Below are 27,909 nucleotides of genomic sequence, written 5' to 3'. Positions count from 1 at the left end.
TTGGGTGATGCCATGCTGCAGTCCACCGAAAAGCTGGTGGGGGCCCTGGTGGAGCCCACGACCACAAATGCCAGCAAAACCCTGATGACCAAAACTATGGGTGTGCAGTCTTACCCTCTGTTTCTCTCTCTCTCTCTCTTACTTCCTCTCGTTATTTCTATTCTAATACATCTCTCTTTCTTTCTCTCTATGTTTCATCTTTCCAATTTACACTCTATGTTTTATCATTAAGTAAAAACTTCCGTCATTATTGGAATCTGGAAACACACTTCAGATTAATATTAATAACAAACTTGTTGTAAATAGACATGATCTTTTTTATCTTTCAGAAGTACAAACCTTTACCATCGGAAAGGACTATAAGAGCAATATGAGTGCCAATGTTGAAAATAAGAATAACTCTTTGGATTTAGACCTTGTTGGTATTGCAAGGAACAACAATGGTATATTCATGCCTTTTCATCTCAATCTATATTTAATGTGGATTTGTGTTGTTTAGGTTAGAACATTCAAAAATAATACAGAAATAGCAACAGAAAGTGGAGAAATAACCATTTTGACATAATGACATAAATACCATACACTATGGTGCACAGTCAGCAATAACATTCAATACTCCTAAGATGGCACACATTCCGAAATTCGCATTTAAAAGATCAAATTTCTGACGTTGGTGGCGACACCTATAGACTAGGTGCACGAAAGGCTTTTCATGTATTTCCGGTGGAGCGCTAACTGTGTTGTAACGACATCTTCTGCTCCTTACATATTCACTTTGACACTGAATATCTTCTTGTTTGCCCAATAATAAGAATTTTACCACCTTCCTTCTTTATCGTGACGTTTCCCTGGTGCAACACCTAACTGGGTCGGTGTAGACACAAATTATATTAACAATAGCGGCAGGTTCAAACACATCTGGCTCCACCGGAAATAAACCACGTTGACGTTGGTGTGTTGAAGAGAACTGAAAACTGGCAGAATTCTCCTTTTGATACCTTATTTGTATTTGTATATTAGGGCAATTCCATGGAAAATTACATTTTTTTGTAACATCCATAACGCCAATAAAATGTGATGGTATGGTATGATGTGAATGATTACATGAAATTTGAGCATTTGCTATTTTTGTCTGAAGAATGTAAATGAGAAAAAATGCACAAAAAATGAATGTTATCATTCACATCATACAGATGCCAAGGCATTTCACTGGCGTTATGGATGTGACAAAAATAATTGCCCATTAACAATAGCGGCAGGTTCAAACACATCTTGCTCCACCGGAAATAAACCACGTTGACTCCTTTTGATACCTTATTTGTACTGCAATAGCAGCAGGTTCAAACAGAATTCTCCTTTTGATACCTCATTTGTACTGCATTTCATGTACAGATGTGATCTTTCCATATAATGAAGAGTGCACCAGCTTTGTTGATTTATATTGTAAACACATTATTGTAAATACATATATTGCAAAAGTTCTGTTCATGTTAAATCACACATCTAGCTGTGTTTCTCTGTTAGGATCTTCCGCTGTGGCCTTCACAAACTTCAAGAACTTGAGTTCAGTTCTGACAGCAGACCTCTTCTACACTGTCAATGATACAAAGAAGACCATGATGTCGGCAGTTCTGAGTGCCTCCCTACCAAAAACCCCACACAAAGTCCTGCCAAGTCCAGCCAACATCACAATTAAACACATCCAGGTCAGTCTCAGTCAGCATCACCTTCATATACATCAGTCAATAGTGATGGGCAAAGCTAGGCAGTGATGTTTTTTTCGTTTCACTAAATGACGTGCTCATTTTACTAAATGTACCTTGACTTTTTTAGACTGTGTAAATTTAGTAAATTGTGCGTTTGTTATCATGTGCTGCTCATTATACTAAATCATGGGTTCATTTTACTACATGATGCGCTAATTTTACTAAATTGCATGCTCATTTTACTGAAGCTAGCCCACATTTTCTCGATATACAACAAAAAATGAAAGGTACTGTAAGTGATGTAGGTAACAACACTTCTGTTTACGTTCAAACAAAACAAGCTCGCCCCTCCCTCCCCCTTCCTCCTGTGCAACTAAAACTCTCCTGAACACGCACCTCATTGAAGATTGGCTGGAACAGTTTGTTACATTTCATGACCCAGGTTGGATTAGGCTGTTTTTGTTGCCTGGGCTGTACACAGAGACCGCATGTTTTACGGTGTATTCAGGGGACAGGCAGTTAGCATATGGTGAGGAGATGTTTGCTGTATGTGGCAAAACAGTTTTTAAGCTTACAAACCGCATAACATCTTCCTGATTCTGTGATGTGGAAACCATAGCAACAGTGAAATCTGCTGGCTGTTAGTGTTAGAAATCATAGTCTAGTCCTAGTCCAAATCCAGCAACTGTTAAATGGTGTGCTTATTGGTGTTACTGGTCCTTGTGTGTTAACTTTATACATATCAACATTAGTGTAATCTTTTTGAGGCAGCCTCAAACACACAAACACACAGAGCTCGGCCTTACTGGCTTCTGTTGAGCTCTATTCATGTTACTGGGATGGCAAACATTTTCTTCCCTGTTTGGAGATGCTTTATATTGCTTTATCTGATGTCTTTCTAATGTTTGTTTTATTTGTTTTGTGTTTTGGGGGTGGTTAGAGTCTGGACCCTCAGGGTGTGCTCTCCTGTGTGTACTGGAATGGCAGCGCCTGGGTGGTAGACGGCTGTGATGTCACCCAGACCAACGCCACCCACACCGTTTGCACCTGTGAGCATTTCTCCACCTTCGCTCTGATCATGCAGGTGCAGGCGCAGCGACCTCCGGAGGCGGAGGTGGAGGTGGAGGTAAGCGAATACAAAAGGGTTTTCCCAGTTCACTGTATACAGAAACACATTTTTTTAATACTATACAGTACACAGAACATGTCAAAGTGGAGATTACGCAATGTTATTGGGTAATGCTCTACAACATTTCACTTTATCTCTTAGACAAACCAGATGATGGTGTTACTGAATAGGATCGTTGTTTCTATTGGGTTGGGGTTCTTGACCCTGGCCGTGATGACCTTTGGCCTCTGTCGATGGAAACCCCAAGTGAACAACACGACTCGTCTGAACCTCTGCATCAGTCTGCTGCTCGCTCACCTCCTCTTCCTGCTTGTCCAGGAGTCCATCCACCTCATCCACCCTCACAAGGTGGTTGCATTTGAAAACTGCATTTCATTTTCAACATTTACACATTATGCCAACATTTTGCGAGAAATGCCAGTTTTCCTCCAGCTAATTAGATGACAATCATATCCTTACATACCAAAATCATCTACAGCACAGACAGACACAAAAAAAACACAGTTATTTCATAACAAGTAATTCATGTCAATGATGTCACTCTGTCTAAACGGCTAGCTGACCACCTACATTTTAAATTTGAAGTTCCATTCTGGGTTGTGCTACCACCATGGAGCACGGAAACAGTGCTGGTTAAGGTGATCAGTGATCTAAGGATGAGCATGGATGCTACTACATTTTATATTTTAGTACTTTTAGACACATAATGTTGCATTTGATGCAGTGGACCATGGCATCCTGATTAACAGGTTACAGTATTGAGTTGGCTCTCCTGGCCCAGTGCTGACTTTGTTTAGGATATACTGTATCTGTCTGGCAGATCACTCCTCAGCTAACAGTAATATCACATGTGGAGTACCACAAGGTGCCATTCTGGGACCTGTGCTATTTAGCCTCTACATTTTGCCATTAGGAGACATCGACAAAAAACACAAGATTAATATGCATAGCTATGGCAATGACACATGTGCTATACATGCAAAACCACCCGCTGAATCATGACATGTAACTTAATATTTATTTCCTGTCTATGCTGTGTGCAGATTGTTTGCACGGTGCTCTCAGGAGTTCTTCACTACCTCTTCCTGAGCAGTTTTGCGTGGATGCTCCTGGAGACCATATGGCTTTTCCATGCTGTCCTCAGGCTCAAAGACATCAGATCCCCACAGGGGCTGGGACCTCACTGGGGATACCAGTGCCTGATTGGTTATGGAGGTCCCTTGGCTGTCGTTGCTGTTTCAGCTGGAATTATGCCGGATGGCTATGGGAGTGACAGGTGATAATTAAGGATAATTCTATCAAATTCCTTAAGAATACACTCTTAAAACGAATGTGTTGTCCCTATCTGGACACAGAGATATGTTAAAAAAACAATGCAAAAGTTCTGTTGTTTTCAACCCAAGATGTGTTATTGTCAACACATATTGTGTAACAAATAAAAAAAGGAAACAACACAAACTGTGTTATCCCTATCTGGACACAGAGATGTGTTAAAAACAACGCAAGTTGTGTTGTTTTCAACACATTAATTTTAAGAGTATAAGACTTTCCAGAGGTAATAACACGTAGTTACAGCTCAAAATGGACAGGCCATGGCTAGTCAGAACACACTCCTCCCCCCTAGTGCCTCCTGGCTATGGGAGTGACAGTATGCGAGTGTGTATTAAAGATACAGTCCACAACTCCAACACACTTTCTGTCACATTCAGTGAATTGCACATTTTGAGGTAACACGTTAGCAACGTTTCCCGACATAATGATTGTAAAGACGGAGATGGAATGGGCAATGAAGTTTCATTAGCAAGCTAATTAGGTATTAGTTAAAAGACTTGACTTGTCATCACAAAAAAGCCAAAACTATATTTCTGTGCATTTGTGGAGATAAAGGTGCAGTCAGTGATTATACACAATTTCAAGCCCATCGTTAAAAACGTTAACGTTAGTTGTTTTCTAACTAAATTGAATGCTAAACGAAGGCATTAGAAGAACACTTTGTTCATCTGATTGGTTGATTTGTCCTGTCGATAACCAACATAGGTGGTGATTGCCAAATGGTTTATTCAATCAGCTAACCAGTATTTTCGCCCCTTCCCAAAAATTCTCTAACGGAAAGTTCCCGGATGGACATGCAGAGCAAATGCGAAGAAGCATCCATCTGGCGGAGTCAGGTTAATGTTTTGTCACATTTAACAGTTATTTCATCATGATCAGCTAGCTGCCTGTTCCATGAGAACACTGTAAAAGACACGGTCTCTGTAGGCGGCCCAGACTCTGAAAACTGAAAACAAACAAAGTAGGGTGCGGCCTGTCCCCAAACAAAAATTAAAACCCTGTGTGGGGTTTCTATGGTACGGAGACCTCCGGGTGACATGGGGGAAAAAAAACATGGGTTAAAAAAAAAAAAAAAAGTCATGGGGAAAAAAAACATGAAGAAGAAAAAAAAAACGATGCACTTTTGCGGGATCTCGCAAAGTTTTGCGAGATCTCGCAAAAAGTTTTGCGAGATCCCGCAATACTTTTGCGAGATCTCGCAAAACTTTTTTTTCTACTTTTGGAACTTGCTGGGCTTCCTACTTGACCCCAATAGGCCCACAAACCACTACCGCCAGATGGCAATCTTATCATGATACTATGATTGCTCTATCACTGTTGTGTTGTGGGTTTTCTGGACACATTACATAGGCCTATGACACGGGAGGGAGAGGGAGACACCTGCGTGCAGACACGCACACACAGCAGGCGCGTAGCAAGCGTGGGGGATGTGGGTGTTATAACGTACACAGTTTTGCTGGAAGACAATTCTATCCCCCACACTTTTTGTCAGATTAAATTGAAAGTAAAATATGGAAATAAACGCTCCCGTAAAGAGTTGGAACCGTATCTATAACGCACACACAGAGACACAAATAGGTCTGTTGATTTGATTGAACGGTCATCCAGCCAATCACATCAAGTTAGGTGAAGAACCAGAGCCGCTCTGATCAAATTCAAAGTGTAGGCTACATCTTTCAAGGCTATGCTGCTGCTTGGGTCTGCATTGTAACGTCTGCAGTGAGCAGATTTCAGATAGAATTGAAATGATAATTGTTACCGCATTATGCTAATTTAGTAAACCAAAATTTACTGTCTGACTGACAGTTTTTGTCACAATGCAGGGAGTCAAAGTGAAAGCGGGGTGCGTGCACCAAGGCACCTGTTTCTGCAGGAAAACCTTTGGCTACTGTTCTCAGAGCATTATGCTTTCTCTGCCTATGATCTGCAGCTTTTCTCAAACTATGGGCCTCCTCAACAATTAACCTACTACTGCTCCACGTAGCCGCGAAATTAAGTTATGCCCGGTGCTTCACACGTCTGCTCATTTGCAGCATACTTATTATGACCGCCGCACAGCGAAGCGGCGGTCATATAGGTTTAGTCAGATTTTTTTTTTCCTTTTTCGCATGCCCAAATTTCTGTCAATGAGTCCCGGGACACTGAAAGACCGGGGTAGACGAAACTTGGTGGGCATGTAACCCCATATGGATAGCATGGAACCATCGTTTTTCGTTTTGATCTGTAGCCCCCCGCTGGACTGCACCCCCCGAAAGGAGGGTAGGGCAGACACAGTTTTCTGTGAATATCTCGAGAACCGTAAGGTTTAGGAGGACCATTTTTTTTGGTAAGTTGATCTCAAGTGGCCATGTCAACCCATTCCATAACCACTCATTTCATGTATAGCGCCACCTAGTTAAACCCAAAAAAGTAAAAATGAGGTGTTGTAATCGCAGGTATCTGTGACCTAACATAGTCAAAACTGCACGAAATTGGAAGTGTAGGATCATTATGACACCCTCTGAATGCACGCCAAGTTTCGTGGAATTCCGTTCATGGGGGGCCACACAATAAATTAATTTATGTTACTATACACCAACTGGCCTGTAGGTGGCCGGAGACAGTTTTCTGTGAATATCTCGAGAACCGTAGGGCCTAGGAGGTCCACCTTTTTTTTGTATGTTGATCTCAAGGGGCCATGTCAACCCATCCCATTACCACTTATTTCATGTATAGCGCCACCTAGTTAAAAATTAAAAAGCAAAAATTTAGGTGTTTTCATCACAATATCTCTGGCTGACATGGTCAAAACTGCACGAAATTGAAAGTGTAGGATCATTATGACACCCTCCGAATGCATGCCAAGTTTTGTGTACTTTCGTTCATGGGGGGCCTTACAATAAAATAATTTATGTGTACATTTAGTGACGTACACCGACAAGGATTCCCGGGACACTGAAAGACCGGGGTACACAAAACTTGGTGGGCATGTACCCCCACATGGATAGCATGGAACCGTCATTTTTCGTTTTGATCTGTAGCCCCCCCGCTGGACTGGACCCCCCGAAAGGAGGGTAGGCCAGACACAGTTCTCTGTGAATATCTTGAGAACTGTAGGGCCTAGGATGACCATTTTTTTTCCGTATATTTGCCTCCAGGGGTCATGTTAACCCATTTCATGTGCACACATGTGCACAAACAGATACACACGCACACACACACATTCACAGTAATCATACGTATGACATATACTCACACAGTCGACGCTTCCATGCACAGGCACATACGCAGGCACACACACATAACATAAACATAACACAAACAATCAAGAATTTCTCAGAATTATGAACAGGCAAGATGGAGGTGGGGTTGTATAAAATGAATTTTACATGTGAAATCTATGAACTAATCATGTTTTGGGACTTGTTGTCTAGCAGATACCAGTGAGAATTGAGTGTGGATAATGCAATTTAGTGAGACAGTTAGAATCATATAGGCCTTTCAGCGTGATTTCTTTTTGTGGAAAAAATGTGCTGGACTGGGCGGCGGTCATATTTTGTACCGCTCTGCGGTACATCTAGTTAATTTGGTGTCATCCAGTGTTCGAATTACGTGGGAGCCAGAGGGAGCCGAGCTCCCATAGAGTGAGGATTGGCTCCCATGAAAGCAACAAAGTCAAAAATCTGAGGGGGTCTCTGATATCTGAAGGTGTCTGGCATTGTAATTTAATCTTAAACAACCGCTCATTATCTATCCCTGTGCGATCTCTTACCATTACAGACGTGAAATTAAAATATAGGCTACTACGGGACGTAGACCTACCTCTTGAACGCAGCATGATGACACTTCACCACCACACCACTAGACTATATGAGCAAACCGCATATGATCGATTTGACAGCACTCGCAAGTCTGAAGAAGTTGCTGCTTTGATGAGAATGTTTATTTACATAGGCGTTCATTGGGCTAGCCTACATGGGTTGATACGTGCGGAAAAGTCCTGTTTGCTGTTGAACTTGCGCCTCTTCTATGTTGATTAACAAAACCATAAATTATGGCCCATAATGCAGCTTACTTCAATGATTCTGTGAACTGATCTGTAGCTATCCTCTGTCATTCAGAGCTCCGGAAAGTTCCCAGATATTTTGAAACACCTGTTAGCAATCTCTGATGGCGGAATAGCCTATTCAATGGCTACCCGACAACATCTCAGTGCAAATTCCAAAATTGTTCGTCTATTTATTCCCACGGTTCAACACACGAGACGACTGAACGCCCAGGTGTTGTTATGTGCACATTAGCCTATAATACTAGAACATAGTTTGGCTGCAATGGCTTTATTATTTTCTGCCAGATAGTGCATTTTCCCTGTGTATAAGTTATACTACATGCATTATTGTGTTTGACACTGAGGATAGCCTATCTGAGACGGTGGTCTGGTTCAAATGAGTTAGACTACGTTGTGAAATAATGGCACTCAGAGTAAATCCTTTAGTCTATCTTTGTATTGTGAAATTGAAATTAAATATGGAATATTACAATCAATAATATGTTGAAATGAATTAAAAGGAATCAATTTCTATGAAAAATCTCTATTGTGTGTGTGTGTCTATAGGCCTATCGTGGGCATATAGGCTACTGCGCAAAAGCGCCACTCGCGATAGGCTATTTAATTGTATCGCCTTGTTAGGCTATGCGCGGGGTGTGCCAACTTTTTATGAGATAGAGAGACCCCCTTAAAGACAAAAAGATAATTCGGGCCCTGGTGTCATCAACTATATAGAAATAGCCCAGTCAGCACACATACAGTATGTCTCCAAGACGCTTGGAAAGGAACAGCTTAATTACATCGCGTTCCATTTAGAACGTCTTATTTGATCTGATCTTACAAACGGCGGCGTCAAGACACATTTGAGTTCTACATCGGAGATAGAACGCTTTTGATCGCTCATGCAATGTGTGCGTCCCTGCAGCAAGTGAAACTGGAGGTAACGTGGGCTAGAAGCAACAATAGTTTAAACAACAACGTGGCTTCTTGTAACTATCAATGGAAAAATGCATAGAAACTGCTAATCATAATCTTTAAATTGACATTAATTAAGCTGGCTATATGCAACACAATTTATATATATTCCCTTTGCATATGTTTGGGTAGACTTCAAACGTTTTTGAATTTGAGCTTACAGTTCTGTGTCCTTTACATTTATTTAATAGGTATTAGTGATACCGATTTAATAGGTATTAGTGATAGAGATCCCGCAATGAGATCCCGCAAAAGTGCATCGTTTTTTTTTTTCTTCTTCATGTTTTTTTTCCCCATGTCACCTGGAGGGCTCCGTACTTTGGGAATACTGAAGGGAGGGGTAAACTAGATCCCTGGTGGGTTTTGTTTGGTCCTTGATTAAAAATGAAATGCACATAGTTTTGGACAAAACATAAACAGGTGTGACTTCCTGCAGAATTGCTGACTGCATCTTTAATTAACATTGTGAGTTTAGCCTGGGTGGGTAGTACCTACACAACATACCTGAAAGTACCACTAAGGAGTTTTTCTCTTTTTTTTCAATTATTTCCAAGAATGTTGGGAGTCATGGGACACTGTGTGTAACATCAATGAAACCAGAATATCATCTGCAAATTGCCAAAACCCATCCTTAGTTGCAAAATAGCATACAAAGTATGTCAAGATATACCCCTACTCCCACACAGTGTACAACATTTAGAATTCTCTCCTAGCCCATTTGTGGCTTGATATCATCAAACTACCTTAATTCGCCTATATGTATTGGGTATCCCATTTTTTCTTTTTGTTTGAACATATTCTGTGGTATTAGCTGTTTTGATCATAAAGCCCTTTTATAGTCTAGTTATAATACCTTTTTTTAATAAGTAGACTCCTAAAACTTCCTTAGCACTAATGTGTTTTTTTCTAGAATTTTATAAGCAAGGTATTTATCAGTAACCAATTTATTTTATTTTAATTATTAGTATTTTAACCATTTTAGTGTTAGTGTTTATCATTTGATGATGGCAAAATTATGTTAGGTTCATGTAGGGTTTTGGATCATAACATTGTATCTATCAACATACCAGTAATTTAAGTTCTACCTTTATAGGTGCTGGTTGAATTACGACAGAGGATTCATCTGGAGTTTTCTTGGTCCTGTGTGCTGCATCCTTGGAGTAAGTTTGGAAGTTAAAACAAACAAACAGTGAAACAGTAGGGGGAAGAGAGTGTAAAGGGGCACCTTATGCCAAAAATGATGGATGACCCAAAGGTCAAAAAGGTCAGGTTCATGTTTGGGTCAGTGGGCGTGTCTAGTATATTCTAGAAGATTCTGGAACATTCCAATAAGGTCACATGATGTGGGTGTGTCTTATGACATCACATGAGGAGGCGTTACTTTGCAGATGATGAGATGAGATTTAACAATTTAATGGTTAATTAATTAATTGTATAGAATCAATAGAATTCTTTGTTCATGCTTGTGGAGATAGAGGATGAGAGTGTTTGCTGACATTTCACAAAAATCAGGCTGTGGGGCATACTCTCTCAATGGTCAGGCCGCCCTCTCACAGCTAGGGCTGGGGGCACACACACACGCGCGCACGCACACATACACAGACAGAGTAAAATGGTAGAATGAGTGCTAAAATGTCCTGAGGAGATTCTGTAGACAAAGGCCTGTGAGAGACAGAGTCCGTGTGTATGATTTTTAAAAAAAACGCAGTCCTGAGGAGATTCTGAAGGCAAAGGTCTGTGAGAGACAGAGTCCCCTGAGAGAGAGACAGAGTCCGTGAGAGACAGAGTCCAGAGGAGATTCTGAAGACTGCGACCGTTCCCTCCGAGCGTATGACTGGAAATGAGTCGAAAACGAGAAGCTGGGAGGGCGTGGTTGTCCCAGATTTAGACTAGTATTTCTCGTACCAATGGGATCATTGGGTGTGGCCAGCCTGTTAACCAATGAGCTTCCTTGAACTAGCGGTCATGTTCGGGCCATGTTCACCCATCCCCGGGTTACTATCGGTCATCCACCCACCCTCCCTGGGCACCCAGCCCACCCTCCCTCTGCACCCCTCTGCACCCCCCATGCAGACTCATCTGTAAGACATTAAAATCAAAGAAAGTTTTTTACTACCCGCAGGGGTAGACCTAACTACCCCTAAAGTTCATGAGAGAGGTCATACTCACCCATTTCATGTGGTGTGAGGTTACTTTCGCCCACCCACCCTATGTGAACAACCCCGCAGCCCACCAGGTGTGAGCATCCCTGGGACTCATCTGTAAGACGTAAAATCAAGAAAAGTTTTTACTAACCGCAGGGGTAGACCTAACTACCCCTAAAGTTCATGAGAGGTCATACTCACCCATTTCATGTGGTGTGAGGTTACTTTCGCCCAACCACCCCCCATGTGAACAACCCCGCACCCCACCAGGTGTGAGCATCCCCTAGGGAGTCATAGGACTCGTAGGACAACATGAACATCCTGGACCACCAAGTTTTAGGGGGTTTGTAAAAAAAAGAAATAGGAGGAGTTGCTTAGAGTTGTCGAGCCAATGGTGGAAGAAGTACAAGAAGAAGAAGAAGATGCGATTGCCGGAACGTCTGGAGGAATGGTCACTCCTCGAAATGCTGTTTCTGAACCTGACGAGCGTTTGTTGGGGGCTCCTAGGAGAAAAAGACTCTTAGGATATCAAGAACGCCAAGAACCTCATCCCAGCGAGTTAGGAGGAAAAGAGAGATGGTGTAATCTAAGTTTAGGGTACGACTTTTATTTTCATCTGGGTCAACTGGGTCTGTAGGCCTATAGACTACTGAGACCAAACTGACGGCGGGCGTTCCTCCCGACACCGTCATGACTTTGAGATCGATCTTACGATTGGAAAATGTGTCAAGAGCTCGTCAGTAACTGCATCAAAAGTAAAATGCCTGGGAATGAGAGTATTGCTGCAACGTGGTGCACGGTGCCTACCGATTTTGACAAAGTGTACATACGGTTCTTTTGCTGCCTGAAGAATGAACCCCCTTTGTCTTTCATTACACTCTCTCGTCAAGTGGGTGAGGATGTGGAAAAGGCTACACTGTAAATTGTGATTAGTTCACTTTATTTAAAAAACTGTGGAAACCCGTTGCCTTAGAAAAAGTAAGTAAATTAACTTAAAGTTTGTTGTACTGTATATTGTACATACCGTAAAACTCCAAATAATAGCCCGGGCTTTTATTTTCCCAAATCGCCAAACTGCACAGGCTAGTATTAGAGACAGGCGTCTATATGAGACAGGCCTTTAATTACCTTTACACAAAACTTTTTCTCTGCAAAGATTAATTATTTCATCTTATGTCTACCTATATGATTAGGCTATCTGATGACAATTACGGATCATCATTCATTTAGTGTTGAGATTTTGTTAATTGTGAGATACAGTAAGATCCAAATAGCAGGATAGCCAGAACAGATTAAACACGTTTTAATTAAACGTAATCTACAAAGAGATCGTATCACACTGAAAGCTCAATATTTTGTCACTAGCAAATAGCCTATATCGGTCCTTTGTCAAATACAGTTGCATTATCAGCCCTGACCAAAACTGTTCAGGAATTATTTATGCAAAAGTGGAACGTGCTTAATGTTTCATTCTCCCTCCTTTTTCGGCACGAATGAAACAGCATGAGAGAGCATGAACCATATTGTTTCTCCCGTTTTGTATTTGTAACAGTCTACATTCAAATCATAGCCTACTTCCAGGCTCGCAGGAACATATTTTTGACCAGGGGTGCTGAATAACAAAATAATCATGGATGTCCAACGATTTCTCCCCCAGCATATGATTCGAATTTAGACAGCTAAATACGCCATTTCACCGCCGTGTATGAGTAGGTCTAAGAGTGAGAAGTTTTATAATGCCCTGGGCAGCCACATTCCACTGCAACTATGCAGTTGCACTTGCCACTCCGATTCATCAATAGAAACTGCGCGCACACAGCAGTCCCATAGAAGCGCACTTGACTTTACATCATTAACCTATTTCAGTAGGTTAGGCTATATAGCCAGAGAATGTCCATAGACGGGCTCTGATATAGCCTAGTCTAAGGTAAATTCCTTTTCTGACTTCTTTCTCTTTATCGCCATGGCATTTAGAATAAAGAATAACGTTCGCGAACCGTTCTGGTTTTGTTGCCAGCATAAAAACAAGCTTACCATCGGCCTATCCGCAAATTTTAAACACAAGGGATGAATTGAACGATGACGAAGTCGGACATATAGGCATAGTTCATATTGGAAAAAAAGTTATACAATTTGGAACTCTAGCTTTTCCCCACCGCAGTCTTTTAATGCCATGTAATCATAACGTGTGCAGTCTGCGCCATACTTAAGCCCAAATCACACCCAAGATTCGCACCGAGATGAGCAGCAACTTCATGCAACATTCTAAAACCTTGCAACTGTGACCAGACATGTGAATGCTTTGCGACGGCTTGTAACGACGTGCAACATCTAATTCACACTGCTGTAACCTCCTTTCTGTAACGGTTTCGTGTCATTGCGAATCTTTAAACAGACGATCTGACGGGAAGAATGTTTAGAAGATTAAATACAACCCGAAACTAAAAAACAGACCAGGCCTCTACTGGAGACCGGCCTTTAACCCAAACCTGTAGCCACGCCAGGCGTTTAAAAGAGACAGGCGTCTCTTAGGGACTCGGCGATTATTTGAAGTTTTACGGTAATATTCTGAGTTGTAAGTTCATACGAAAGTTGTTGTTACTCACACACTCACAAACACAAACACACACACACACACACATCCATATGTATATGTATACACACACACACACACACACACACACACACACACACACACACACATTCAACAAAATGTAGTCATTCAAACTAACTTGAGCTTCAAACTAACTTTATTGCTTAAAGATTATTAAAGGAACCGTATGTAGGATTTTGGCCAAAACTGGTACTACAATCACTTTCAAAATACTGTGGAGCGGTGTACACCGCAGATGTGGTAACTAGAGCAGAGCTGGCAACCCAGATGCCGAAACACTACTGACTTTGTGATTACTAGATACGTGGAGGGTGGCGGATCAGGCTAAAACACAAATATGTAAACATCAACATCAGTTGAGGGCTGCAACTTCACTTTTTTAAATGAAGATATCCTGGCCGGACTACTGTTGTCAGTGATATAAGTATTTGAAATTAGCATGATTTCCTAATGTCTAGTGACAAATCAGGGCCATTTTATGATTAATTGAATTACATTTCTTACATACAGTTCCTTTAAGTAATTATTCCAGTTGTTAATACAACTTATATTGCACATTAACTTCCACAATAACTGCTTTTTGCATTGACATAGAATGTAATGCTAAACTGTTTTCATTCAAATAATGACAAGATTTACCACAAACATTAGAGTGTGCACACTGCATGTATGAAACTCAGGCTTTTATACACATTTGTAGTTTGTGCAGAAGGTGATGTTGGAGTTAGCCTTAAGGGGTTGCATGAGAAATGTATGTTAGATCGTGTAAAAGACCTTATAGGTCTTATAGGCATATAAAGGCCTGCATCTGCAATGTAATCTGCATAATCTAGGAGGTCAAACATCAGTCTATATGACGATTTTTCAGATTTTTCATAAAGCCAGATTCACTCTAAACCCGAACTAGTTGTCATTACTAGAAAATTGTGTGGAAACCGATTGCCTTAAACCATTCTAGTTTTTACAAAACATAAAACTAAACATGTTTAGTTGTGTCAACTAACAACCTTATGTTGATGCTGTAGACAAATTAAGCTTACATTAGTAGTCTTTACTAAAAATCTTTAGTTCACTTAACTTATTGTTTCAGAAGTTGCAGTTGTATAAAATAACTAGGTTAAAATGCATGTTAACAAATTCATTAAAATATTAACTAAGTTCTGTAGATAGGCCTATTGTTTTTTTTATTTTAAGATTAGGGTACTGTATTAATTTAATTGTTTTATTAAAAATTGAAAAGAAATTCATCACAATGTATAGGAATGCCTTTTATTATTGATAAAACATGAACAAACAACATTTAAACTCATAAATATTCCACATCCACTGTAGATGAAGAACCTATAAAAAAAGAACATAAGAAAACAATTTTTTAGTCCATGTTCATTTACACAGTTGAAATAAAAGTTTGTTATATCACCTATGAATGCAACAAATAAGTGAATGGACATCGGCTAACATTAGCCAAAAGCTAACCAACATGTGCTGCTATGGTTAGCTAAAACTGTCTACAGACAGAAACACCTATTTCAATGATAAAGTCTGAATTAAACTTAGTAGCACCAAGACAAGTATATTTACACGAAAACATATGTGATATTGTTATAATCTGGCATACACACCCATTGGAAGGTAGCTACCATGAGCTAACTGTCCGAAAGACTACTAGCATGCTAACAACGGAGCTAATGTTACCTTACTTTTCTCAGGTTAATGTAAATCACGTAAACAAACATTTAGCTAACTATTTGTCACAGCAGCACGAGGCATGGAGTCATTCATCTGGACTGAGAAGCAGGAGGAACGGTTGATGGGCAGAATTTTTTTAGACCCCTCCTCTGCCTTGCAAAAACATAACATTTATCGTTGTCTCTGCTTAACATGATCAGTGCACTGTATATTCCACTTAAATAGTAAAATCAACTCATTTCTTTTAGTTATGACATAGAGTTTTCACAAAACACACAAACATTAGTAGTGACCACCTAACATATTTATTACAACTAAATCTGGGTTTAGAGTGTTGTATTTGAGTATATACTGTAGACATATCAGCCTCACCACTTTAACTAAAGCAAACATTTTATATTCAATAGTTAATATTGAGATTGGATGTCAGTTGTCAATAAAAGATTGTGTCTTTACATTCCTTGTGTCACTGATTACTTGTGTCCTTGTCTTCTGCCTCACACATTCTTTATACATAAATAGCACCGAACCCTCATTATAGCCCCAAAATGAACACGGAATTCTACTAAACATAGCATTCTACCTTGTTTCGAAGGGACTGGTTGTTTTTGAATGGTCTGGCTCTTGCCTAAAGCTAGCCTTTAGTGTGAATTTGGTGAGGTTTCACATGTACTCTTCAGTTTTTGAGATTGAGGTGTCTGATGCAGTGTGTTTCCATGTGATAGAGAGGCCTTGTTGTTCCGGACAGTATTATTTGGCGAGCTTCAACATTTTATCCATTCCTACTTATGATAATAAACTGTATAAATAAACTCTCTCGTTCAATCCTCTAAGCAATATAATAAGGCTCATTTCCATAATGTTACACTTTCTTCATGGAATGGTGGGCATTTCATTCATTCATCATTGCTCTGTAAGCATTCTTGCGTGCGTTAATTTTTTTGTTACAATTTCCTTACACTCCAGAAGCAAATTGACAGATTCACATTGTCAGATTCAGATGTTTTTTTTATGTTTTCACGAGTGAAGTGAACTGAGTAATATTTACTTGACTTGCCTCACTTACTTAGTATAACTTCATCTAGATAAGTTCCTTTACTTGTCTTTTCCAGGCAAGCGGTTTCCAAATTTTTGCAAGTATAGTTGTATAGTTAACACATCAGATTGTATAGTGTACATTTCTGTGTGTACATGATTCAAGTGTTATCAGATCATTTGGTGTGTTTGTGATTTGACAACAAAATAGATTTTCATTTTAAGTGTTTTAAGTGTTTCATTTTGTAAAAGATCCGAGGGATTCTGTTATTTGGCCGTGGCGGCTGTGTGTTATTTGTGTTTTTTTCATTTTTTTTAAATTGAATTTGAAATGTCAAAATTCTGCTAAAGCAATGGAAGGAAAAATCTGTAACAACAGTTCTGCTCACACGTTCTCTAACCATTTGCTCCATGATCTTACGAAGCCCCCTTTAGTCAAATAAATCTCCTCAGGTTGTAATATTCTCTTTTGACAACTCATGTATTCTCTTTAGAAGCTGTGTCTGCCTCTTTGTTTTCTGGAGATTTTAATCATTTTACATCTCTGAATGACAATATATTTTGTTTTATACTTTGAGAACCCCCCCCCATTTTTGTTTACCTCCCTCGTTTAGGTCAGAAAACAGGATCGGAAATCAGTTTCCGTCCTTTAATAGAACATTCAATTTCCAATAACCTCATAGTGATGGAATATCTGACGCATCTGTTTATCCGGACAAATAGCAGACTGGGGAAACGTAAGACATGATCAATCCACGATTTGAGCGTTACGTTTTTTATTTGACATAGTGACATCCAAACCTCCTGCACATAGCTGTACAGTACATATCTGTCTATATGGTTTTCTTATAATCATTGCTGGGACTTAGATTAGATTCAACTTTATTGTCATTATGCAGAGTACAAGTACAAAGTTAGCGAAATGCAGTTTGCGTCTAACCAGAAGTGCAAAAAAGCAGGAAAGTGCAATGTGATATACAAAGTATAGACGGGTGATGCATAGACAGACAGGACAAGAAATTGACAAAATTGAGGTGCCCCTTATCACTCTCTAGGGGGACAAATAGAAGATGGTTGTGGGGCAACTATAGCTAGCCTTCAGCTAGAATGGACCCATAGGCTAGCTGGTGTAGCCCACTTCTAGTGAATTATGCTAAGCTAGGCTAACAGTGTCAGACTGGGTTATTGCACGCACAAAGAAGAGAAGAGTATGTATCCTCTTAATCTAACACTGGAGTGGATGGCAAATAAGCTAATTACCCAAAATGTTGGCATGTTCCTTTAAATTCTTACCTTGTGGCCCTATTTTAAGGTTTTTCTGCACATCATCTACTTAAGAGGGCACTGTTCCCACATACTTTGGTCCATCATCAAATGCTTGACCCCATAGAATTCTCGGATATACAGTCAGAGTGACTGTGTTATGTACTAGCAAAGAGTAACAGAGGCTTGAATGTTGTTTATTCTTTCAGCCAGTAACATACATCCCTGGAACTCACCTAAGTGGCCTTGAAACACAATTGAGTCCTGGAACCAGGTCTTGTGAAGCTGTAATTTAAAGTAGATCATTAGAGAGTAAAATATGAATTTTTAACACATTTATTTGTGTGGGAATATCTATGCGTTTAACTCAGTGTCATGTTCAGAAAACTTTTAGGCACAGTATGCTGTGCCATTTGACTGATCGAGTGGCCACATCAATTGTCATCATCATCAGCAGCATGACTCCGTGAACCCGTTAATTATGAAGCTACGTTTGCCGTGCTATAGGCCTACATTCTCCTTCTGATCACTTGTCCCTCTGCCATGTAATAGCCTACGTTTGCTTACTTCTCGTCACTGAAGTTCAAACTGTTGCTGACATAGGCTACCTGAATGTCGGGTAGGCTAGAGCACATTTCTGAACAATTAACATCCCGTCTTTACCTGCCGCAATTTCTGCATGCACTTCATTTATCAATTTTGACGCACTCTCTGACTTTTGGCTGAGCCAATGTGGGAGGGGTGGGGTGTGATAAGAGTTGCCAGTCTAGAGCCTGTCTAGTGTCAGTATAGAAATTGTACTAATGGGTCGCTGACTGTCCTTGCTTTGGGCCGATTTTGATTTTTTTAAAATAACGATAACAAATACTAATTTAATTTGAACGGCCCAAAAGGTATGCCAGCCCACAGGGAAGTGGCCAGTCCAGCCCTGTAAGTGTCTACTCCTCAGCTACAAGAATATCTGATTCTCATTGTCGAGGCATGCTCTAAACTCGAGTTATTGTCAATCAAAGCTGGGGTGTCTGATTGACAGCTTGTTTGCCCAATTCCCTGTGGTTGCTTATATCTCGAGAACCATTGGTTGCTCAGACACATGGGTGGGCTCTAATTAACCTGTTCTCATGAACATGCCGGTGTGCGTCAACATAACTTTTGTCAAGGCAAACAGCTTCCAGCACATGCTAATCACTGAAAAATAAGTTTGCAAACTCTTTGTTTCTAATTCTTTGCTTTTGTATGAGCTGGATTATACAAACTTATTCCACTGCTTGGTTGAATTTCCCATTGTCCTACGTAATTTAGAACGACCATTAACCGTATGTTATCTGCACACCTATGAAGTAGATCCATTTTTTGGCCGTATCACACTTGTATATTAATTCGCCAAACTCGTTGTGAAGTTTAAATGAACTGTCACGTTGCATCCGAGCTGTAAAATGCAGACGTTCAGAACATTGCAACATTGTAGCATATGACGGAGGTGGCTTTTAGCTAGATGGATGACAGCAGGCTAAGTAAAATAGCGATGTTTCAAAGCTAAAGTTCATCAGAATCTTGGGATACGCCCGCTTGACAACGGGAGAGATAGAACTAACGACTGGCCTTTGGCCGTAGCAACCATCCATTTAGAACTAGTAACGGCAGTTTGTCCTGTGAGTTGAGAAATTAGTTGATATGTGTCGGAAAAAATTAGTTCTACAAACAAGACAGTTTTAGCGATTAAATTGTAACAGGAAATGAACACAACGCAAGTGGCAACAGTGGAATAAGCGGGATAATCCGCTTCGCGTCGGCGCCGTTTTACAACCTCTACCGTGCATTAACTTCTGTGAACAGACCACCGTGTCGTCCATTATCCCTTACGTATTATGAATGAAACAACATGAATATTCCAGTACTATGAGTTCTTACCAACATTTATGACGGGTTGGGATATTGCCATCCTTGTGTAACCCAGACTAAAAGTACAGAGGCACAAATTTTTCATAGAAACACATTTTTTCATAGGAAGTTTTACATGCATCAAAGTCTCAGCTTTCAGATGATGTACTACTACTGATGTATTACTATAGAGCTTCATGACATGTTGCATAGAATTGATGTACAGTACAGGGGGGAGGATGGGGCCTGGGTATTGTAATGTGCCGGGGATGTCAAGAGCTAACGTGTGACGAGATTAAAACCTAATTAATGAATGTCTGCATGCTTGTGTCACTTGTTAACCAAACTAGACAAACACTGTCCTCTTCTTCATCATCATCATCCTCCTTCGCACTACCCTGTCACGGATGCAACATGGCCCCACACACGATAAACGAATCAGGTAAGGCAGCATCACACACTGAAAGTCCAGGGAGGATTTTATTAGGGCATGGCATATTTATATATAAACTAGGATACAACATCAGATATCACTTTGTGAAACAGAGACATTGTTAGTTTTATTTGGATTTTTTACATTAGCATTACTCTACTGGCAAAGATGATGTTGCAAAATCATATCCTCCCTTCTCTGTAGGATGTTGGTGTTTAAAACCCTGATCCAGTCTGTTATCGTTGGTTTGCCATGGATACTGGGATTCTTCACTGAAAACAGCCAGGCACTGGGCGTGCTTTTCCTTGCACTCAACAGCCAACAGGGAACCTTCATCTTCCTGCTACACTGTGTTCTCAATGAGGAGGTAACACTTTGGGCCCATAATTTGACAAAAAATTGACTAAGTTTGACTAAAAATTTGACTAAATGGGCAAAGTGCAAAGTCAGGCAAAATCATTTTGCTATTTTAACACCATGGAGAAGACCTTACAGGAAAACTCACATTTTTCACATATATCTCTCCACATAGATCTCTGTTTCTATCTCTGTGTACTACCAGACCGTGATTTGTTGGCACAATACCCATTATGTTGTATATTCTGTTGAGTCAGCACAATACCAATAACATGCCACGCAATTGTTATAAAAACACTTTGCTTGATAGCAACTTTGTCATAGTAGGTTCAATTGAGATATGGGTCTTTTATTTATTTATTTGTTTATTTATTTATAGCACATTTCACACCAATGGAGTTTTATGTATTTTACATAGACTACGGTAGAGCAGTTTCTTCAGCTTCGTCTGCTTGGACCCCTAAGTATAGTAAAAGTATTAAATATAAAAAACATTAAAGCAGGCACTCATGTCTTGTATAGCGCCACCCAGTTAAAAACGAAAAAGTAAAAATGATACACATACATTCACAGTAATCATATGTATGACACATACACACACAGTAGACATATGTACGCATGCATGCATGCACACACACAGGCATATGCACACACACACACACACACATACAGTACATGCACCCACACGCGCACACACATAAACACACAAACACACACACACATGCACCCATACAAACACATCTACATACACAAACATAAGCAATTAAGAATTTCTCAGAATTATGAACAGGCAAGATGGGGGTGGGGTTGTATAAAATGTATTTTAAATGTGAAATCTATGAACTAATCATGTTTTAGTTAGTACTTGGATAAGAAACCTCCTTGGAAGAGTAGGTTCCTGCTGGAAGTAGTGTTGGTGGCCAGTAGGTGGCACTCTTCCCTGTGGCCAAAAGCCACCAAACAAATATCAATCCCAATGTCCTATTGCAGTGACAGGGACACTGTACTGCAGGAGATGTTTTCCTTTGCATGAATGTTAAATTGAAGTCCTGACTCACCATGGTTGTTTAAGATCCCATGGTACTTATCACAAAGAGTAAGCGGTTCCTTGATTTGCCACCAAACAAATATCAATCCCAATGTCCTATTGCAGTGACAGGGACACTGTACTGCAGATGTTTTCCTTTGCATGAATGTTAAATTGAGGTCCTGACTCACCATGGTTGTTTAAGATCCCATGGTACTTATCACAAAGAGTAAGCGGTTCCTTGATTTGCCACCAAACAAATATCAATCCCAATGTCCTATTGCAGTGACAGGGACACTGTACTGCAGATGTTTTCCTGCATGAATGTTAAATTGAGGTCCTGACTCACGGCATCCCATGGCACTTACAGTTATGTGCAGAATAATAGCAGTGTGTTTTAAAAAATTGAATCAAAAATCCTTAGAATAGCTGTAATTCCATAATATCAATGAATTGGGAACACTGCACATTCAATTTCAAATCAAAACATGACCAAAATTGATCAAGTTTGTGTTATACCTTTACAGAAAGTGAAGAAAAAGGAATTTTAGGCTGTTCAAAAAAATAGCAGTGTTTGCATTTTTCTTTACAAACTCAAACATTTACTGTATAAACTGAAAAATGTCTCAATATTTTGCTTTTCTTTGAATCACTGCACTAATATCTAGTTGCATTACCATTATTTCTGAGAATTGCTTCACATCTGTGTTGCATGGAGTCGACCAACTACTGGCACCTGTGAACAGGTATTCCAGCCCAGGACGATTGAATTACATTCCACAATTCCTCTGCATTTCTGGGTTTTGCCTCAGCCCACAAGTTTTCCATAGGATTGAGGTCTGGGGATCGGGCTTGCCACTCCATAACATCAATCTTGTTAGTCTGGAACCAAGACTTTGCTCGCTTACTGGTGTGTTTTGGGTCATTGTCTTGTTGAAACGCCCATTTCAAAGGCATTCCCTCTGCAGCATAAGACAACATGACCTCTTTAAATGTTGTGATGTATTGAAACTAATCCATGATCTCTGGTGTTCAATAAATAGGTCCAACATCACAGTGTAAGAAACATCCACATAACATGAATTGTGCACTACCATGCTTTACTGTCTTCACAGTGTACTGTGGCATGAATTCAGTGTATGGGGGCCGCAGACAGTTTGTCCAACGACCCATATGCACCGAATTCAAGCCACAAGTCATATTCAAGTCATATTTTGTACCGCTCTGCGGTACATCTAGTTAATCCCCTTTTTACTCTCAGCAGTGTTGTATTGTCATTAGAATGTGACATACAATGTTAATTATATAACATATCATGGAGATGGCAATGCCCCGATATAATCATCACACACACTTCTTTCTCACACACACACAGAGAGAGAGAGATGGAGAGAGAGGCTGTTGTAGCCTGTGTACATAGACACACACAGAGACACACACACTTACTGTACCTTTTCATCCTATCTATCCAGGTGCGACAGCAGTTCTGGAGTTGCTGCTGCAGGAGAATGAGAGAGAAGGAGACTGAAGTGGTGTCCTCTACAATGTAACTTAAAATTTCCATCCATGTTCTCTTCATTTATGAGAGAGTACACTATTAGTACACTTCCATTGCAGTTCACAACAACTACACCATTCCTTGTTTGAAATCATCAACTTACTATCTTTCTGACTGACAGTTTTTGTCACACTGTAGCCTATAAATGCAGAGTCAAAGTGAATACGGGGGTGCGTGCACCAATGCACTTGTTTGTGCAGAAAGACTTTTGGCTACTGTTCTCAGAGCATTATGCTTTCTCTGTCTATGATCTGCAGCTTTTCTCAAACTATGGGCCTCCTCAACAATTAACCTAGGCTACTGGTCCACGTAGCTGCGAAATTAAGTTATGCCCGGTGCTTCACACGTCTGATCTGATTTCACTGTCAATGTGTCTCGTAGTGCTACATCTACTGGAGATCTTAATGTCTTACGATCGCGTTCCATTTAGAACATCTTATTTTGATCTTACAAACGGAGGCGTCAAGACACATTTGAGTTCTACATCTGAGAACTAAGATTTCCAGCATGTAGAACTCATATAGAGCGCTCATGCAATGTGTGTGTCCCTGCAGCAAGTGAAACTGTAACGTGGGCTAGAAGCAACAATAGTTTAAACAACAACGTGGCTTCCTGTAACTATTAATGGAAAAAGCATTGAAACTGCTAATCATAATATTTAAGTTGACATTACTTAAGCTGGCTATATGCAACACAATTTATTTATATTCCCTTTGCATATGTTTGGTTAGACTGCAAACGTTTTTGAATTTGAGCTTACAGTTCTGTATTCTTTATTATTATATTTATTTAGGTATTAGTGATACCTCGAAATTAGGCTGCTATCTGTTAGGGCAATTTATTGTAGCCTGCTAACCCATATGCACAAAACATAATTTCTGAAATGATTTCTTGATTTATAACATGAGATATGTCTCCATGTAGGATAGTGTCAAATAGTGAAGTGATAGGTAGATCATGTAGGCCTACATGTCACATGAGCCACACATACTATGAGGGGCGTTGCTTCTTCTGTCCCGCAAACTGCATTAAAATGGTGTGTTTAGCAATCAGAATTTAAAAAAAAATTTCGGGGTAGAAACTGCCGGACACCAATATAGTCCGCACCCCTCTCAGAAAATACTTACAACGTCCCTGTAGGGAGTTATTTATAATTTGGCAAGATTGTTTCATTTTCCTATCCCACAACACCCACAATTTTAAAAAGCTTGATACACCCCTGCCTGCGGGTCCCGGGCCGGGGGCGTGCCGCACCCCCCGTACCCCCTCAAGCTCCGCCCCTGGGGCATGTAGCCCCATAAGGATAGCATGGAACCATTGTGTTTCGTTTTGATCTGTAGCCCCCTTTTTTTTTGTATGTTGGTCTTAAGGGGCCATGTCAACCCATCCCATTACCACTAAATTCATGTATAGCTCCACCTAGTTAAAAATTAAAAAGCAAAACATTAGGTGTTGTAATCACAATATCTCTGGCTGACATGATCAAAACTGCACGAAATTGAAAGTGTAGAATCATTTTGGCACCCTCTGAATGCATGCCAAGTTTCGTGGATTTTCGTTCATGGGGGGGCATACAATAAATTGAATTATGTGCACATTTAGTGACCGTACACCAACAGTTTTCTGTGAATATCTTGAGAACCATAGGGCCTAGGATGACCAATTTTTTGCGTATGTTTGCCTCCAGGGGTCATGCTAACCCATTCCATATGCACACATGAGTGTGCATAATACAATTCAGTGAGACAGTTAGAATCATATGCCTTTCACCTTTTGTTTTTAGCCAGCAGCCAGACCAGCAGATACCCGGACTTTGCTGAATTACTGAAGCTAAGCAGGCTTAGTTAGTACTTGGATAAGAAACCTCCTTGGAAGAGAAGGTTCCTGCTGGAAGTGAGCTGGCAAAAAAAAATAATATTGTAAACGTGCTAATTACCAACCATTCCATTCGAAAATTCTTAAAACAATGTTTTTTAATACTTCAAAATAACATTTGCTAAATGAACCTTACATTTTTCAGTAGCCATAGGTGTGTAGATTTGAACAAAATCTAGTTTAGTTCTTACCGGGGCATTTACTGCCTGAAATATCCAATTTTGTTTACCACGCTTCGAGTTTAGTGCTGGGCTGATGGGTGCTTATTCCCAACCTTTCTCAGGCACATGAATGGTTAGCCCGCGAATTGTCGTCGGTAAATCAAAATTCCACTGGAGTTCCAAGCGGATTTGTACACGCAGCCTTACAACACTATTTACAGCTCTTCGAGTCATGGTAAAATGTAATTTTTGGTACATAGCTAATTTAGATAAACTTATGGTGTGGGTGCTTGCGTTTCTTTAGGATTCCGCAGTCTTGGTTTGTATAGAAATTAATATTAAGACACATTGACACATACACGCAAGAGGTTGGACATACGTGACGGTTGGTAATAAAAGGCATTGATAACATAAATTGTGCAACTATTGAAAGTATTTTATTTATTAAATGTTGCTTACTTTCATCACTCTCATCACTAAGTTCTAAAACTCTCGCAGTGACAAAGAAATGCAGATGTTTTGCCCTATACACTTTTGTCATCTGACTGAGTCGGTTTTGTGATCTTCGGTACACTAAGACGGGGGACTTTAAAATGCTCCCATGTAGCAAATATCAAACTGTTACAACAAAACTCCCTGATTTTGCCCCCCAAAATTATAAAATTCCCTGACTTTCCGTGTCTGGATTAGACTTTATTAAAGTTCCATGATATTCCAAAAACTCCATGACCTGTGGGAACCCTATAAATTGTGCAACGAAAGTATGAATGAATGTTTTTCACCAAACGCACAGAATAGAGTTGATTATACTCTCATCACACGAGAGAAAGTTATAAAACCCTCAATTTAATAATATTGAGTTGGTCACTGCCAAACATGTTGAGCAAAGAATGAGCACAGCAACTGACGGAAGAGGAAAAAAACAGAGAGAAACGTAGAAATACAAAATGGTGTTATTACATTACACCAGAGATACACATGGAACATTTACATGCAGGTGCTTGTATCGGACTTACAGGCAAACAGGTAGCTTACATACCATCATCAGGTCGCTTGAAAATTGTAATCGAAATTGAAACATGTGCAGCACCTTGACAGGTGAAGTTGACCAAAAACAAAACATTCAGGAACACGAGGGTGAGCTATTAGCTCATATAAAAACATTTAAAATGTTTTTCCATCTTCTTTTAAACAATTATTTTGAAACATACACAAGAAACATACACAATAAACTCTGAAATGTTAATTAAAACAACAATTTTAACCACACCTTGCTTAAGAGGTCTAGGTGCATCATATTTCCTTAAATAAAACATGTAAAACATAAAACAAACAAACTAACTAAAAGAACCTAAAGACAGGGAACACCTCTGGGAAGAGATCCCCATCAGGTCCTCTTTCCTCAGGTCTAGTCGTCTGGTTGGCCGGTCTGGTTGCGGTCGGGATCGTTCAGGCGCAGGATGCGGATCAGGTTGCTGACCGGCAGGGAACTGTGAGACGGGTGAGAGGTGGGCAGTCAGGTGGGCGTGGGATTATTATACAGGTACAGAAAATAAAACATTTAAACGCAGACGCAGCACAGGTGGACGTGGGATTATTATACAGGTACAGAAAATAAAACATTTAAACACAGACGCAGCACAGGTGGACGTGGGATTATCATACAGGTACAGAAAATAAAACATTTAAACACAGACGCAGCACAGGTGGACGTGGGATTATCATACAGGTACAGAAAATAAAACATTTAAAAGCAGACGCAGCACAGGTGGACGTGGGATTATCATACAGGTGCAGAAAATAAAACATTCAAACGCAGACGCAGCACAGGTGGACGTGGGATTATTATACAGGTACAGAAAATAAAACATTTAAACACAGACGCGTACAAGTCTCAGCTCTAAATGTAAGGCAAAGCAAAGATGGGAATTAAATTGATGAGAGGGGGTCAGTCAGGTGGACATGGAATTAGACAGACGCAGATGTAGCAGGCGGGGAAGCACAATCAGCGGCAGTTCTATCTTGTATAGCAACTCATTTGTGTCTTTTAATCATGTTTTTTATGTCTTTTAATTATTACTGTTTTAATATGTTTAAAACTATTGCCCTTTTACTATTATCTTGTGTGTTTTAGGTTTTCTTTTTTATTATGATCTTTAGTTTTTAAACTATTCTTTGACTATAGCCTTTCTATGCTTTTAATTGCTAATATCATTTGCTTTTGTTTATGCAAAGCATATTGAATGACTTCTGTGTATGAAATGTGGTATATAAATAAACTTGACTTGATTACCCCTTTTGATATAGTGCTAGATGTCTTTTCAGCATTACAGGATTGACAATCTCCCTTCTTGAGCACAAAACATTAAATAATGTGGGAGGTTAGCACTGCGGCCTACTTAGGTTAGGTGCCCTTGAGCAAGGCACCTAACCCCTCACTGCTCCCCGAGCGCCGCCGTTGTAGCAGGCAGCTCACTGCGCCGGGATTAGTGTGTGCTTCACCTCACTGTGTGTACACTGTGTGCTGTTTGTGTTTCACTAATTCACCGATTGGGTTAAATGCAGAGACCAAATTTCCCTCACGGGATCAAAAAAGTATATATACTTATACTTAGAATTGTTTTGTTACTAGCCTACATTGTCAGCATAGTTTTTTAATCACTTTCAAGCTCTTGTTGCCCTTATCAAGATCCACCACTGAGC

General features: G+C 40.0%; 1 protein-coding gene and 1 pseudogene across 1 annotated transcript; one reads left to right on the top strand and one right to left on the bottom strand.

Annotated features, from left to right (window-relative positions):
- LOC143099186 (adhesion G protein-coupled receptor E1-like) lies at positions 1–23,322 on the top strand. The gene is made up of 10 exons (XM_076262252.1): positions 1–100; positions 330–443; positions 1,525–1,706; positions 2,647–2,832; positions 2,977–3,183; positions 3,879–4,111; positions 10,263–10,329; positions 20,146–20,237; positions 20,433–20,595; positions 23,085–23,322. Exons 1-10 carry the CDS (start codon positions 13–15, stop codon positions 23,160–23,162), a joined length of 1,410 nt encoding a protein of 469 aa, XP_076118367.1. The 5' UTR covers positions 1–12; the 3' UTR covers positions 23,163–23,322.
- A 2,269-nt stretch (positions 23,323–25,591) lies between these two features.
- Positions 25,592–27,909, bottom strand: part of LOC143099134 (structural maintenance of chromosomes protein 6-like) — a 37,118-nt pseudogene continuing 34,800 nt past the window's right edge.

The sequence above is a fragment of the Alosa pseudoharengus genome, unplaced genomic scaffold (genome assembly GCF_046254945.1).
Source record: "Alosa pseudoharengus isolate Yale_2024_CS ecotype anadromous, Long Island Sound unplaced genomic scaffold, YU_APseudo_1.1 YU_APseudo_1.1_scf_25, whole genome shotgun sequence".
NCBI classification, from domain to species: domain Eukaryota; kingdom Metazoa; phylum Chordata; class Actinopteri; order Clupeiformes; family Clupeidae; genus Alosa; species Alosa pseudoharengus.
Note: the sequence above shows the minus strand (reverse complement) of the source record. Positions and strands in the feature narration are given on the sequence as shown.